Source organism: Eleutherodactylus coqui, chromosome 6 (genome assembly GCF_035609145.1).
Source record: "Eleutherodactylus coqui strain aEleCoq1 chromosome 6, aEleCoq1.hap1, whole genome shotgun sequence".
NCBI classification, from domain to species: domain Eukaryota; kingdom Metazoa; phylum Chordata; class Amphibia; order Anura; family Eleutherodactylidae; genus Eleutherodactylus; species Eleutherodactylus coqui.
Window position 1 is genome coordinate 104,222,564 of NC_089842.1, and position 14,165 is coordinate 104,236,728.

A 14,165-nucleotide genomic window follows, 5' to 3' on the forward strand; every position below is an offset into this window, starting at 1 on the left:
GCAGAGTTCTAAGAAAACATCCTCCAGGATTGTTATTTTGTAGCGACTGCAAGTATTTACTAAAACAGACCTGTAAGGAGAACTGACACACTCCTTTAAATGGGAGCCCCTGAGCAAACAGCTGATTTTGCCTGGTGAAGTTGCTGTTGCTTGATTGAGCATTTTACTTGCGGCAGGTGCTACAGGTAAACTGTAGTGTTATGTGGTGGCCCCTCTGGCTCATAGACCTTGGTCCAAAGCAGAGCATACAGATATAGATTGGCTAAACCCTTATATAATAAGTTAGAATCCCTTAGGGTATGTTTACACCTAGTGGAAATGCTGCAGCTTTTCCAAAGGCGAAAATTCCGTTGCAAAATCCAAAGCATTTCCGCCAAAGTCCAAATTCTGCACCTTCTGTGCACCATCACAGCTGGTTTTAGAAGATACCATGCTCCCTCTCACCTCCAAAGTTTTTGCACTATGGGCACTTACTTTACCGGACACCCGACTGTCCCTAGTGAGCTCAGCGCCACTAGTCAGGTGATGCCTAAGTGACCAGAGGCGCTGCGCACATTACAGGCCACCGGGTGCACAGTGAAGGAGGCACCCAGAGCGTGAAGACTTGGGAGGTGAGAGGGAGTGCGGGATCTTCTGGAATTGGCTGCCAAAGTGCAGCTGATTTCCATTCAAATCCACATCGATGGTGCAGATTTTAACTGCTTTAGATGCAAAAAGGCTGCGTAATTGAACGCTGTGCAATTTCTGCAGCCTTTCTGCTATGTGTAAATCTACCGTAACACAAGTTTTTTTTGTTACCTCTGTGTCTCATTGTAAATGCAATGTTGGATGCTGTGACATCCACTCTCCTCAATCCAAAACCTTAATGGAACACTCGAATTATACAGACTCCAATGAAAATGAGTGCAACCATGAATGTATATAGTCTATTTATTGTTCCAGTATTGTAGCCAGTATCCATGAGCCGGACCACTACAAGTGCCAATATGGCTCTTTAATAGACGTCTGTAGAAAAGCAACCCAAAAGCGGAGGAGCTAATAGCAAGAACCTTGGTGCATTGGCTCCTGTAAATTTCCAGCCACGTTGCTCACTCCCTATTCTCCTTTGACTACAGCAAAAAATAAATAATAAAAAAATGAAGACCTTTTTCTTGGTCCCAATATGTATAATTTTGCAGCAAATATACTTTATTGCTACAATGGACCTAAAATAAAAAGTGAAGCGACTTTGCAAACAAGATCCTTCTGATTAGGTAATACAGCTCCTATGCAGATCTTTGTGTTTCCATAGTTACAAACACTGCAGTCCGTTCCTGCCAATGTTTCTTGCTAATATACAGGCAGTAGAAAAGGAGACAAATAGAAGAAGCAAGGGCCATTATTAGAGATGAGCGAGCATACTCAGATACAGCAGTTACTCGAGCGAGCATCACTCTTCTTAAGTAACTGGTTACTGGTCCGAGAGATCTCTCTCACCCCCCCAACCCCCCTTTCTCCCCCGAGCACGCTCGGACCAGTAAGCAGTTACTCGAGAAGAGGGATGCTCGCTCGAGTAACTGCTGTATCCCAGCGTGCTCGCTCATCTCTAGCCATTATAGGTGTTTGATCAGCACTAATCTTTTGAGATCAGCGATAGTTTTACCTGGCCTTTTACAAGGCCCAATTCAGACTACATAGGAAGACAAATGATCGTTCACATGATTGTTCGTATCCTATGCACTTCCATTTCGGTAAGCAGCACATCTCCATTCACATGGGGAGATGTGCTGCCACAAGCAATGGTTTTTCTGGCTGTATGAATCATGGAATCAATGGGTTTGTTCATCGGCTGATCGGTGACCTAACTATGTGCCATAATGATCAAGTGAATGAGTGTTCTATTAAATGCTCATTCACAGACATTGCCCAATGTAAAAGCGCCTTAACGTAAGATTTCGGGATCAGACTGCATAAGTTTGTTTGTACTTTGTAACCATGGAGACGCACAGGTTTGCATAGGAGCTTTATTCAAGAAACAGTAGGAGGATAACAGCAAAAATATTAGTTGTATACCAGGAACTAGTGACAGGAGTTGAAAAAATAAAATAAATTAATTACAGAAGTTCTTCATCTTTTTAATATACTTTATTTGAGTAATCGGCTTCGTCCAGGTATCTGCTTGCTTTCAGTGAATGGGAGCATTCTTGATTACGGCCAGATATTTTTTACAGCTGAGCATTTGTGTAACAATGGCGGCTGAACACTAAATGGCAGACTTTTTTGTCTTTCCTGGGTACTAATGATGTTTGAATTACAAGAGAGTCAGTGTTACAACCAGACAGTCGCACTTAGAAATATATGAAGCACGTGTCAACACAAACAGGAAACACAATGTAAGACTTGGGACTCCCCAATAGATGACAGGAACAGAATGGTGATGATAACTGGATGAAGATGTTGTTGGAAGCAGAAATAAAACCTAACCCTAATGTTCGCTCTCTCTACTCTACCACTGTACTAACTCTAACACCAGAGACCACCGTCTCAGAGCAATCCTCCGATATCCCTAATAGCAACCCTATCTGAAACACCCCGGCCCCAGCAAACAAATGAGAGGACACTTAGGATCCCAGAGACAAAAAAACTAAACAAATTTGAACTGTAAACTGGGAATAAGCAAGCAAGCAAACAAACTGCAAGACTAAGCAGTAAGTACTGGACTACAAACAACCACAGGAACAAACAATACTCACGGGAAAATAAGACTAGACTAGGAGAAAGAAACTACATGGCATACAAGAAAAAGTGGATTCAAATGCACATTGCTTGCTATCACCAGCACCACACTGCAGAAGCCAAGAGTATTTAAAGAGAGGCTAACCAATCAGACACTCTTCAAATCTGAGCAGTGTGGTCACCTGACTCACTAATGAATCAGCTGTGGGGGCAGTACATAGCAACTGTCCCCAATAACAAACTTAGAAGTTAGGACATGACAGTACAGCCAGAGAATTCCGGCTGATTGTATCAGTTTTCTATAGTTAAGGCCCATTTACACTCACAGATAATCATTCAAACGATTTTGAGCGATTGTTTTGCATAAACTGCTAATGGACATTAATGTCCAGTAGCAGCTTATCCCCTTCATTTGCATGTAAATGAGCCTCCAGAGCTGTATGCAGAGAACAGCAGGTGGTCAGTTCTTTGCATTCAGTTCCTTTGTTCTGCCATGGGCTTCTGTTGAATACAATGTAATTGGCAGCTCCCGTGGAGAATACAGCACCATGGACAGCAAACACAGCATGAGGACTGTCCGGCTTAATGATGGATTTTATGCTCACCTAAAAATCATCGTTCAGCCGAAGAGTGAAAGATGGGAACATTGAGCAAATTTTTATCGATAACTGTTGCGCGTAAATGGACCTTTTTATCCAGTCTAGCCAATCCCTGGTGAACTACAGTCCGGACTACAGACTGATACATGTTACCTGTGCTTATGCATTGCAGCAAACTATAAGGACAGGAGAAAGATTTGTGCTGCTACTGTATTTAGCTCAGAGGATTGTTTGCTCTAGATAAGTGTGACCGGCTCCAGCTGTTAGAAATATTGGGTCTGTACAGGTTTTCCACCTGGGAAGTAGCCAAGAATGTTCCCTTTCACTGACAGCAAGCATAGATCCTAAAAACAGTGTAGAGCTAAAGAACAAGGTTTATTAGAAAGTTGCAAAACATATAATTTTTACAATAATTAAATATTGTTTTTCTCTTAGGATAAGCCACCAGTAACCAGTGAGGGTCCTACTCCTGGCACCCTCAGTCAGCTGCTCCTTCACTGGATTACTGACTCAGCAACACGTTTTTTTTGTGCGGCTGGGACTGGTACTGTAGATCTGTCTTTCCTTAAAGAGACAGTGTGACTGGCACTACCTTGTGCTGCCCTCCAACAAATTACAGTGATATGTCTGCTGTGTGGATCTGTGCAGTAGTATTTAAATCCCCCGAACGATGTTCAGGGGTCCCGCACGGCCCCCCCCCCGCGGTGAGATCGGGGGAGCCATGCAGGTGTCATGGCAGCCGGGGGCCTTCTGAAAGGCCCCAGGGCTGCCTTGAGAGACTGCCTATCAACCCATCCCCATGGGGTGGCTTGATAGGCTACCTGTGAAATTGCAGTATGACATAATGCTGTAGCATTACGTCATACTGCAGGAGCGACCAAAGTATCGCATATAGTAGTCCCCCAGGGGGGCTTAAATGTGAAGGTGGTAAAAAAAGATCAATAAAGTTTTTTTTAGTTGTAAAAAAAAAAAAAGTTATAAAAGTTTAACTCACCCCCTTTTGCCATATCTATAATTAAAAAATCTAAATAATAAAATAAAAATACATATCTGGTATCACCGCGTCCGTAAAAGTCCGCTCTATCAAAGTAGCACATTATTTACCCTGCACGGTGAACGTCGTCCGGAAAAAAAAACCCGCCACAAATGCACTTTTTCAGTCACCCTATCTCCCAGAAAAAACGCAATAAAAAGTGATCAAAAAGTCGTATGTATTCTAAATTAGTACTAACGGAAACTTCAGGACATCCAGCAAAAAATGAGCCCTCGCTCAACTACGTCGACGGAAAAATTTATTGCGCGCACAAGATGACAGAAAATAATTTTAAAAAATTAAATGTCTATGAAAAAAAAGAGTAGTATAGTAAAAAAAACCTATACAAGTTTGGTATCGTAGTAATCAGACTGACCCGTAGAATAAAGTTATGTCATTTTTGTTGCAGTTTGTGCGTCGTAGAAACAAGACGCACTGAAAGATGGTGGAATGTCGTTTTTTTTTTCATTTTACTTCCCTTAGAATTTTTTTTAGGTTTTTCAGTACATTATATGGTACTTTAAATAGCAGCATTGAAAACTACAACTCGTCCCGCAAAAAACAAGCCCTCAAACAGCGACGTCGATGGATAAATAAAGGAGTTACGATTTTTTTAAAGGTGGGAGGATAAAACAAAAATGGAAAAAAAAAAGGGGGCCGGGTCATGAAGGGGTTAAGAAACTTGCCTTTTATCAGTAGTAGCATTTACATAGACGATTGCTTAAAGTAGTCCTGGATATTCATGAGCTGCAGGCTAGCTCCAGCCAGCTACTGATTGACTGCTCTCTGCTTATTACTAGGCATAGAGAGAGATCTACCAATCATTGGCTGGAGGGCGGGGTGGGTGTGGCTAGCTGCAGCTCATGAATATGTAGGACTAGTTCTGTGTCTGCTACTAATAAAATGCAAGTTTCTCCAAAACTACTGCACAGATCCACACAGCAGACATATCCCTGCAATCAGTGTGACGGGCATTACCGTATGGTAACTTAGAGTCTTGAAATAGTGTAGGCTGGGCTGAAGTACCAGATGCAAATGCTATGTTGGGTGTTGAAGTGATGGGACTGTGGCACCTGAGTGCCCACAGCAACTCTAATTGTCCAAAGTCTGGCTGCCACCATAGAAATAGGCTGCTCACTTGACTGAAAGCTATATACCGTGTTTCCTTGAAAATAAGACAGTGTCTTATATTATTTTTTGTTCAAAAAGGTTTAACTATTTTACATGTATAGCTGCCTGACTTTTTTTAATTAACTGTTAGCAGGGCTTAATTTTGGAGTAGGGCTTATATTTCAAGCATCCTCAAAAAGCCTGAAAAATCATTTTGCGTCCTCAAAAATTCTGGAAAATCATGCTATGTCTTATTTTCAGGGAAACAGGGTAACAGCTCTGACTAGCTTCATTAGTGGTGAGCAATCCTGTTTTTAGGAACCACACGGTGGTGACAAGATCCAGCAACAGAACCTGGCCAACTGTTTCCAGATAGAAAAGCATTTATTTTGTACAATGTAACAGAAACTAACTGATGGTCTAGTTGTGTGAGGCCTGCTTCTAGTTTTACAGGAACTATATACTCCGCAGGCAGCGTCTTTTATGGGGTCATTCCTTAGGCCTCCTGGATATGTCCATTTCCTCATCTCTCACTAGGTGGCGCTGTTGTACCATGTAAACCAATACAGGGATCATAATACATAACCAGCACTCAGAAACAAGTATTCCCAATTTGTGATGTGTGGAATCTTTCTCTCTTTTCCTTCATGCTTCCCAAGTGCTCGATATGGGAGTCCCAAACGCCAACTTCAGTTTTACAGGTACCACAGACTCTGTGTGGTGGTGGTGTTGTTTGCCCTCATCTTCACTATGTGTATTTCATTAATGCATGATTTTCTTATTTGAAGAGGTGGATCTACCTTTGCAATAGATTTTTCGTATTGGTCTAATGCAGTGTTTCCCAAACTCCAGTCCCAACGACTTCCCAACAGGTCATGTTTTCAGCATATCCTATAGAGAACACCTGGGGCACTGATAATAATTACATCATGCATGCAATACTGAGGAAACCTGGAAAACATGACCTGTTGGGGGTCCTGAGGACTGAAGGTGGGAAACACTGCTCTAATGCATCTAAAATGAAGAAGGAAGCAACTTTGCAACTGCCCTTAAAGGGGTCATCCAGGACAAAAAAAGCTAGTGGGATGTAATGTGCTACTAATGCGCTTGTTCTGTCATCATGGTGTCAGTCCGCCATTGTGCGGTGCACTGCGGGGTTACGGAAGTCCTGTAGTTCTTTCCCTGGTCATGACAAGCGGACAACGGAGCACTGGACTTAGGCCGGATCCACACAAGCGTATGTGTATTTGAATGCGCAGATGCACTAAGTTTTTACGTATTGGGCGTTACGTATTTGCACGCACCACTGTGTTTTTTAATGGAGCTTTTTCTACACACAAATGTTGCGCATTTGTGCTTGCAAAGAAAACGCAGCCATGGTTCCATACATTGAAACGGCTAATTTGCCCAGTTAGTTTCCTATGTTCTACTTCCCTGTGTACATGGAACATGCTGCGTACTCAAAAAGCACGCAAAAAATGCTTATATGAACAAACACTTTGAAATTTAGTGGGTTCTATTCACTGCGCAAATATTGTGCAAATATGTCTGTGTGAATAAGCCCTTAGACCTGTGTCATACGAATCTATTTGCGCACAAACATTTTGCACGCGCAATACGCAGAAAATAGAACCCGTCGATTTCAATGGGTTCGTTCGCAAGGACGTATTTTGAGTGCACCATTGTGTCGCACAAGGAAAAAAAGCAGCACGCTCTATTTTCCTGCGCATTTGCGCTTGGAAAGGACCCATCCTGAACTCCTTAAACTAACTGGCCATTTCAACGACTGAGTTTATCGCTGCCTGTTTTTTCGCATACACGACTTGTGCGCGCAAAAAGTACAATACAGTTGCAATTGTGCATGCAAATACGCAATGACCGATGCGCAAAAGTGTGTCACGTAGACCTGCGCCAATATGCCTACACTTGTGTGACACAGGCCTTAATGTGGCTTCCCATCTGTGTTGTAGCACATGTGACTGCTAGGGGGCAGGAGATCAGCTCTCACGGCCTCCTGCCATCTTCTAAATGCCATGATGAAGAGTTACTGATGTGTCTGAGCCATGGGAGGAGGCGCAGCATGAGACTTATCATAGAACAAGCTAGGTGCCTATGAAAACCCTTTCCTCAAGTGACCGACCGCTGGCTGCAGCATTACACTGGGGGCGTTGGGTAACACTGAAATATCAATATCTGTTGCCAAATGTATGTAAATTGTAGTCTAAACTTGTACCGAACAGTTTTTGTGGATGCTTGTTGTTTGTTTGTTTGTTTTTCTCCTTGGATACCTCCTTTAAGTAAAAATATACTGCCGTTTTATGTCAGGAGCTCCAATGCAGGTTTATGTGTCGTCATAGTAACAATGTGAAAGCAAACTCTGCATAGTCTGATCTTTAAATCGTATATCTGTTCATCTCCAACTTCTTGCTAACCTGTCAAATGCATACTAACAACACCCTTCCTTTATTGGGTTGCCCGTTTTTGCGAGCCTGAGTGCTACATTGTCTTAGGCCTTTGTTTATGGTTTTTAGTTATGTGCTTTGTATACTGCCTATGTATTAGTGGGTTGGGGGCTCGCTCTCCCACTCCTTTCTGTTCTACCTCAGCTCTTAAATAAGAGTTCAAAATAATATATACTAACCAGAAGTAGGGGGAAGCGTGAGTGCAGGACCAGACTACACAGGGTGTGATTGTAGTCTGTTGCCATGGAGACACTTTGCTGCATAGGAACTGTATACAGAAAACGGTTGGGAGATTTGTTTAACCCCTTCATGACATGGCCTATTTTGGCGTTGAGGGCCAAGCGATTTTTTTGGTATTTTTCCATCTCTATTTTTCAAAAGCCATAACTTTTTTATTATTCCGTGGATGCGGCCGTATAAGGGCTTGTTTTTTGCGTGGCGAACTGTAGTTTTTATCGATGCCAATTTTGGGTACATAGACTATATTGTAAATTTTTTTTTTTTTTTTTTATGATGGCAGAGAGAGAAAACGCATCAATTCTGCCATAGATTTTTTTTTTTTTTTTTTACACCGTTAATCATGCAGCATAAATGAGACTTTCCATTTTTTCTGCAGACCGGTACGGTTACAACGATACCAAAATTCTAACATTTTGTTTAGGTTTTCCCACTTTTCTGCAATAAAAACCCTTTTTTTTGGAAATCTTTTTTCTATTCTAAATTGCTGCATTCAAAGTCACGTAACTTTTTTATTTTTGATGTACAGAGCTCTATGAGGGCTTATTTTTTGCGAGACGAGCTGTAGATTTTATTGGTACCATTTTGGCGTACATACGACTTTTTTGATCACTTTTATTGCGTTTTTAGTGAGGCAAAATGCTAAAAATGAGCATTTTGCCTCAGTTTTTGAGCTTTTTTTTTTTAGCGTTTTTTTCGGTGCACAGTCAAAAGCATGTGCAACTTATTGTACGCATCGTTACGGACGCGACAATACCAAATATGTGGGGTTTTATTTTTTTTTTACCTTTTTTTATGCTAATCTGAGAAAAAGCATAAAAAATGGTTTTTTTACTCTTTTTTTTTACATTTTTTTTAATTCATTTTTTTAAATCTTTCTTTTTTTTACACTGTTTGTGTCCCTCTGAGGGACTTTAATCACTGCCCTGATGATCGCTGTCATAAGGCATGGCAGAGCTACTGCTCTCCCATGCCTTATCGCTCATACAGCGATCTCAGGCATAGGCAATACAGGACGCCAGTGTCTGGCGTCCTGTTGCCATGGTGACAGGCCGGGCTCTCGCGATGACATCGCGAGTTCCGGCCGGAGACACAGAGGGAGCTGCGCTCCCGCTGTGAACTCTTCCCCTGCCGCGATCTACTTAGATCGCGGCAGGGAAGGGGTTAAAAGTGGCGGGCGCATCTCCGATGTCCCCCCGCTGCTGCAGCGAGACGCCGGCTGTGACTGACAGCCGGCTCCCGCTGCGGGATAGCGCTGGATCACATATGATCCAGCGCTATCTCCAGGACGTAAGTTTACGCCCTGTTGCGGGAATGGGTTAATTAGGACTATGTGAAGAGTTGCTTCATGTTTCATTTTAGACACATTTGAACAAAAAAAAAATTGGTTGTGAAGGTGGATCGCCATCAATCTTTTGCAGTTTTGTGAAATTATCTAACTAAATGGTTTAGCTGTGGTAACCTTGATTTGCTTGCGTGAACCAGTTTAATCTCTCTCGCAGTAATTTTAACCCTTTCCAATCCACTGTCTGATGTCTGAAGACATTCTGATTGAAGGCTGTACAGCTCTGATGTTGGAAGACGTCCGGCAGGGTATTCTTACTATATATTACTGGCCGCTCTGTTGTCGGGGGGCCTCTCCAGCATGTCCCATGCCACGGTACTGGCTCTAGCCAGCAGATGGTGCCATTGTATAATGGCAGAAAGGGAAAACCCCCTAGGAAACCCTGAATCCAAAATTGGACTGGAAAGGGTTAAGACATAACTAAAATATGTCCAAAACACATATGCCAAAATGAAGAGGAAAAAAAAAATCTGTCAAATTGAACGTTTCACTGTGAGTTGACTGTAGACCGTACTTCACATAAACGTACGTAACTCAGCGTCTCATGTTTTATGCATCTATGAATGTAAATTCCCGTGGAGGTTCTCAGCACTTGACATGAAGTAGTGATCATGGGGGCCAGGGTCTTCCCGTTGAGATGTGACAACCTTCATCTGAGCGTCCTCTCTTTGAACCTATCTTAATTAGAGTATGACATTAGTCTGCACAGTGTTTCCCTAATTGGAGAAGCAGTATGTGCTGCACAGCTGAAGCCCGACAGGAAGTGCCAACTATTGTCGGCCATTTTGGAATAATGCATTTGAGTCTTCTGCTTACTGGCCTCCATGGGAGTATATACAGGAGCTGCTCTGATGTCTTCCCCTTCCAACTGATCATCTTGTTCCTAGAATGACATCCCCCTGCCTTCTCTGATGACTGCCCATATGCATGCTGGCATCTAGCGATTTAAACCTCTCCGCTTGGGGTTCCCTATCATTCCAGTGGAGTAGGTAGTAAGGCACAGCATGCCAGGTACGGACTGAAGACTGGACCGCACAGTTTTTATACAAAAATACCCAAATTGGTCCAGTAATACTGCCTTCACCCAGCATCCTAATGATACGGTTAAATGCCTCATGATCCACATTCTAAGGCCATTTATGTGTTTGACATCCGATAGTTCAGAATGTTTTAATAAACTGGCACCACGACCATCCTGAGGTTGCCGGATTATTAGAATTTCTGCTGTCTACGGCTTTAACAGGAATCCCTGAGCCCCATCGTACGGTAGTATTTCTATTGTTTCTCACGGGTACACCCATTTTATTTTTGTGTTTTATTATATTTGTACTATAATGTATAATTTTTGCTAGTCCGTGCCAGGACTGTAAAAGCCAAAGGAATGCTGAGCGTGTGCATTATCCGGGATGTGATGACTTCTGTCCGGGACTGGATCAATAGCGCTCTTCTTCTAATGACCTAGACAAGCACTTTGTACTTTAACCTCTGCTAGCCTATGGATATAAGTAACACCGAAAAGTAGAAGACTCAGGGCTGCGACAGCAAAATATAAATCTATAGATATAAGAGAGAGAGTAGACACGGAGGCAGCGATGTGCACAGAGGTGGATCAGAAGGAAAATGTCACCAAAGTATTTGTGTGTCTAATAGACCAGATAAGATGGTGTGCCGTTTATCGATCCATCCCTAACAGGAGAAATGAGTAACATGGATTAGCCCACCACTATGACGCCTGTCAGGGAATGCTTAGGAATATTAGGCTGTAATCACTCAGTGCGATCAAAACCACACGGGGAAAAATCCATGTGTTTTCTATGGCCGTTGTTACTGTAACAGCATTGGAATCCACAGCGAATCGCGGTAAGACCGCATGTCTCAACTTCACACCTTAACTGCACCTTGTGGTGAAGGTGTGAAGTGAACCTCATGTTCTTGTCTTGGAAGCAGGAAAGATAGGTTGATGTAAGGGTGCGTCACAAGGGGGTGAGGTTCACTTCGGATTTTCCATGAAAGAGCAAAATCTACAGCAAATCTGCAACATTTGAGCAACAAAAAACATACATTTTGAAAAAGCAGATGGGGGGGGGGGGGCAGATTGTTAATGGCCATGTAGTTTTGCATGTCACCCTGGGAAGTTGCAACAAATAAGCAATTCATTTTTAATTAAATATTAGAAACCCGCAAATGCCTGGTTGGTCACACTGTTTTCAGCTACCCTGTCGGGCCATACTCTCAGGGCGTTATTGCACAAGTATTAGCAGAAACGAGCAACATTCACGATTTACTGCTAGTTGTTGATCTGCACGTAGATCAAGAGGGGCAAGTTCAAGTGCAGCCCAGCAATTAGTGGTAAATCTTGATCATTACCCACACGCTCTTGTAATAGCCCCATAAGAATATGAGCAGCATTGACCTAGGCCAAATCGGGATCATTGGGTCAGAGCATCTGCAAACGGCAAGTCTTGTGTGGTTTTCCCTATATGCAGTGGCTGGTACCTACCAAAAGTGACCCAAAGGGCAACTGTTACACTGACAACAGGGTCATGAGCGCCCAAAGCTCATTCATGCATGTGGGAAATGAAGGCTAGCCTATGTGCTCCAATCCCACAAAGAGCTCCTATAATGCAAGCTGCTTAACAAGTTACTGCTGGCTATTATAGAAGGGTGTCCAAACACCGAGGGCATTACAGATTGGGCTGTATATAGGGGTGCACAGACGAAAAATCAGTCAGAGGGCTCATGCTCACCCCTGTCCACTGTTGAAAGCAGTTAAAGAACCGGACTATATACTGTAGCAAGAGTAGGTAATGACCTGGTTTGATGGATGAATTACGTTTTCTTTTCCATCATGTGGATAGCCAGGTGCGTCATCTGCAGAACAGATTGGACTATGGGAAGAAGAGAAGCTGGCGGAGGTGATGTGATGCTATGGCTAATGTTCTACTAGGATGTTACTGTGACATGTACCACCTAACTAAACTTGGTACAGACAAAGTATACCCTTTCACCACACCGGTATTCACAAATGACAGTGACCTCTTTCGACAGGATAATGTTCTTACTACACTGCAAAAGTTATTCAGGAATGGTTTGAGGAACAGGCCAAAGAGTTCATGGTGTTGACTTGTCCTCCGAATTCCTCAGATCTCAAACTAATCGGGGTTCTGTTGGTTGGGCTGAAAAAATGGGTCGGATCAATGGAGGCCGCACCTCGCAATTAACGGGAATTAAAGAATCTGCTGCTATTGTCTTGATATCATGGGACATCATCAGAGGTATTATGGAGTCGATGCACGGGTGGATTAGAGCTACTGATGATATATAAGGGGACCTACACAGTATTAGGCAGATGGTTTTAATTTTATGACTGATTGGTGTATATATGCGGTGGACATCCTATAACCAATAAGATCAAGGATTAAAGCAATGTTTCGGTAATTAAAAAAAAAACACAGTTTCTGCTGCTATTGGATAGTGTTCCCCAAATGGTGACTCCCCAGCCAATGTGAATCTACAATCCTTGTGGGCTTTGCTTTCCTTTCCTAACTTTTGGGTCCAGATTCAGATACACGATCATTCTGCATATCCGATGTGTGACTCTTTCCAAGTGTGACTCTTCTTCTGCACTGCCATGAAAGCTTTGCTGGGCGCCAAAACTCATAGCGAACAGTAAGCAGATCCCAGCTTTTAACGCATAGCAGGGTCTTGCATAATTCAACTTGCACTTCACCAAAACCTCCTCATACTTCAGACTCTAATAGGTCTAATGGATTTCTCTCTCAACACTGGGATCTTGAGGGAATTCTTTTATAAACCAATTGCTTTAAGCATTGAAAGCGTAAGTGACACTCCCATAGAGGAGCAGGATTGTTCACACAACACGTCCATCTTCTCGCCAGCCTCTTATAAACTACCACAGCGCGGCTTTAATGAGGAGAATACCAAGACAACGGGTAAGTGTTTTAGTTAAAGATGACAAGCGGCGCCAAGTGGTTAGTTTCCTCATTTTGTATCATTTTTTTTTTATGTAGTTCAGGGATTTTCGAGGGAATTTTTACTTTTCCTTCTATGTACAATAAACTTATAGAACATTTTAGACCCATTTCCTTTTTTTTTTTTTTCTTAAGTGTGAATGAAATTGGAGAAGGATCTGCCGATCGATCCATCTCATAGGAATATGTCTGACTCATACTTTATCTTCCATATCTCTCTAGATAGATATGAAATAAATGATACAGTTAAACTAACAAAACTGAGTAACCAATTCAACACTGCTGCATATGATATTTGTGCTTTACTGGTCAGTAACAAATATATGGACTGCAGTCACTTTTTCTAAATCTTCTATGCTTTGCTGCATTGTTAGGAATGGCTCCTGTTTACTGTATTCTTCATGCCGTAAAACTCAAGAAGAACTCGCCCGGCATCCCTAGGATGTCCAGACTGCTAGCTCGGTATTTGCTGAAGGTTATGGTCAGAAGAATACAGTGCTGGCAACTTGTTCTGCACTGCGCTGTTATGGCTGTCTTGCATGCGGCAGATCCTGCTCTCAAACTTTCCTTTTATTTTCTGCATTACATTGGTGGATGTGGAGAAACATGATTATGTCCACGTCACATCAGCAGCGCTATAATGTCCAGATATGGAGGGCTGCTGTTACAGAT

At 42.5% G+C, this 14,165-nt stretch overlaps 1 protein-coding gene across 5 annotated transcripts in view; it reads left to right on the forward strand.

The window, feature by feature from the left end:
* The window catches only part of KCNAB2 (potassium voltage-gated channel subfamily A regulatory beta subunit 2), a 198,788-nt gene that overhangs the window by 58,064 nt on the left and 126,559 nt on the right, over nt 1-14,165 (forward strand). For 3 of the 5 annotated variants that reach the window (XM_066607305.1, XM_066607304.1, XM_066607307.1), the window contains exon 3: nt 6,117-6,158. The exons of the other annotated variants lie outside the window; for them this stretch is intronic. In XM_066607305.1, the coding sequence (XP_066463402.1) occupies nt 6,117-6,158 (42 nt within the window). The remainder of the gene's footprint in view (nt 1-6,116; nt 6,159-14,165) is intronic. 5 annotated transcript variants of the gene reach the window in all.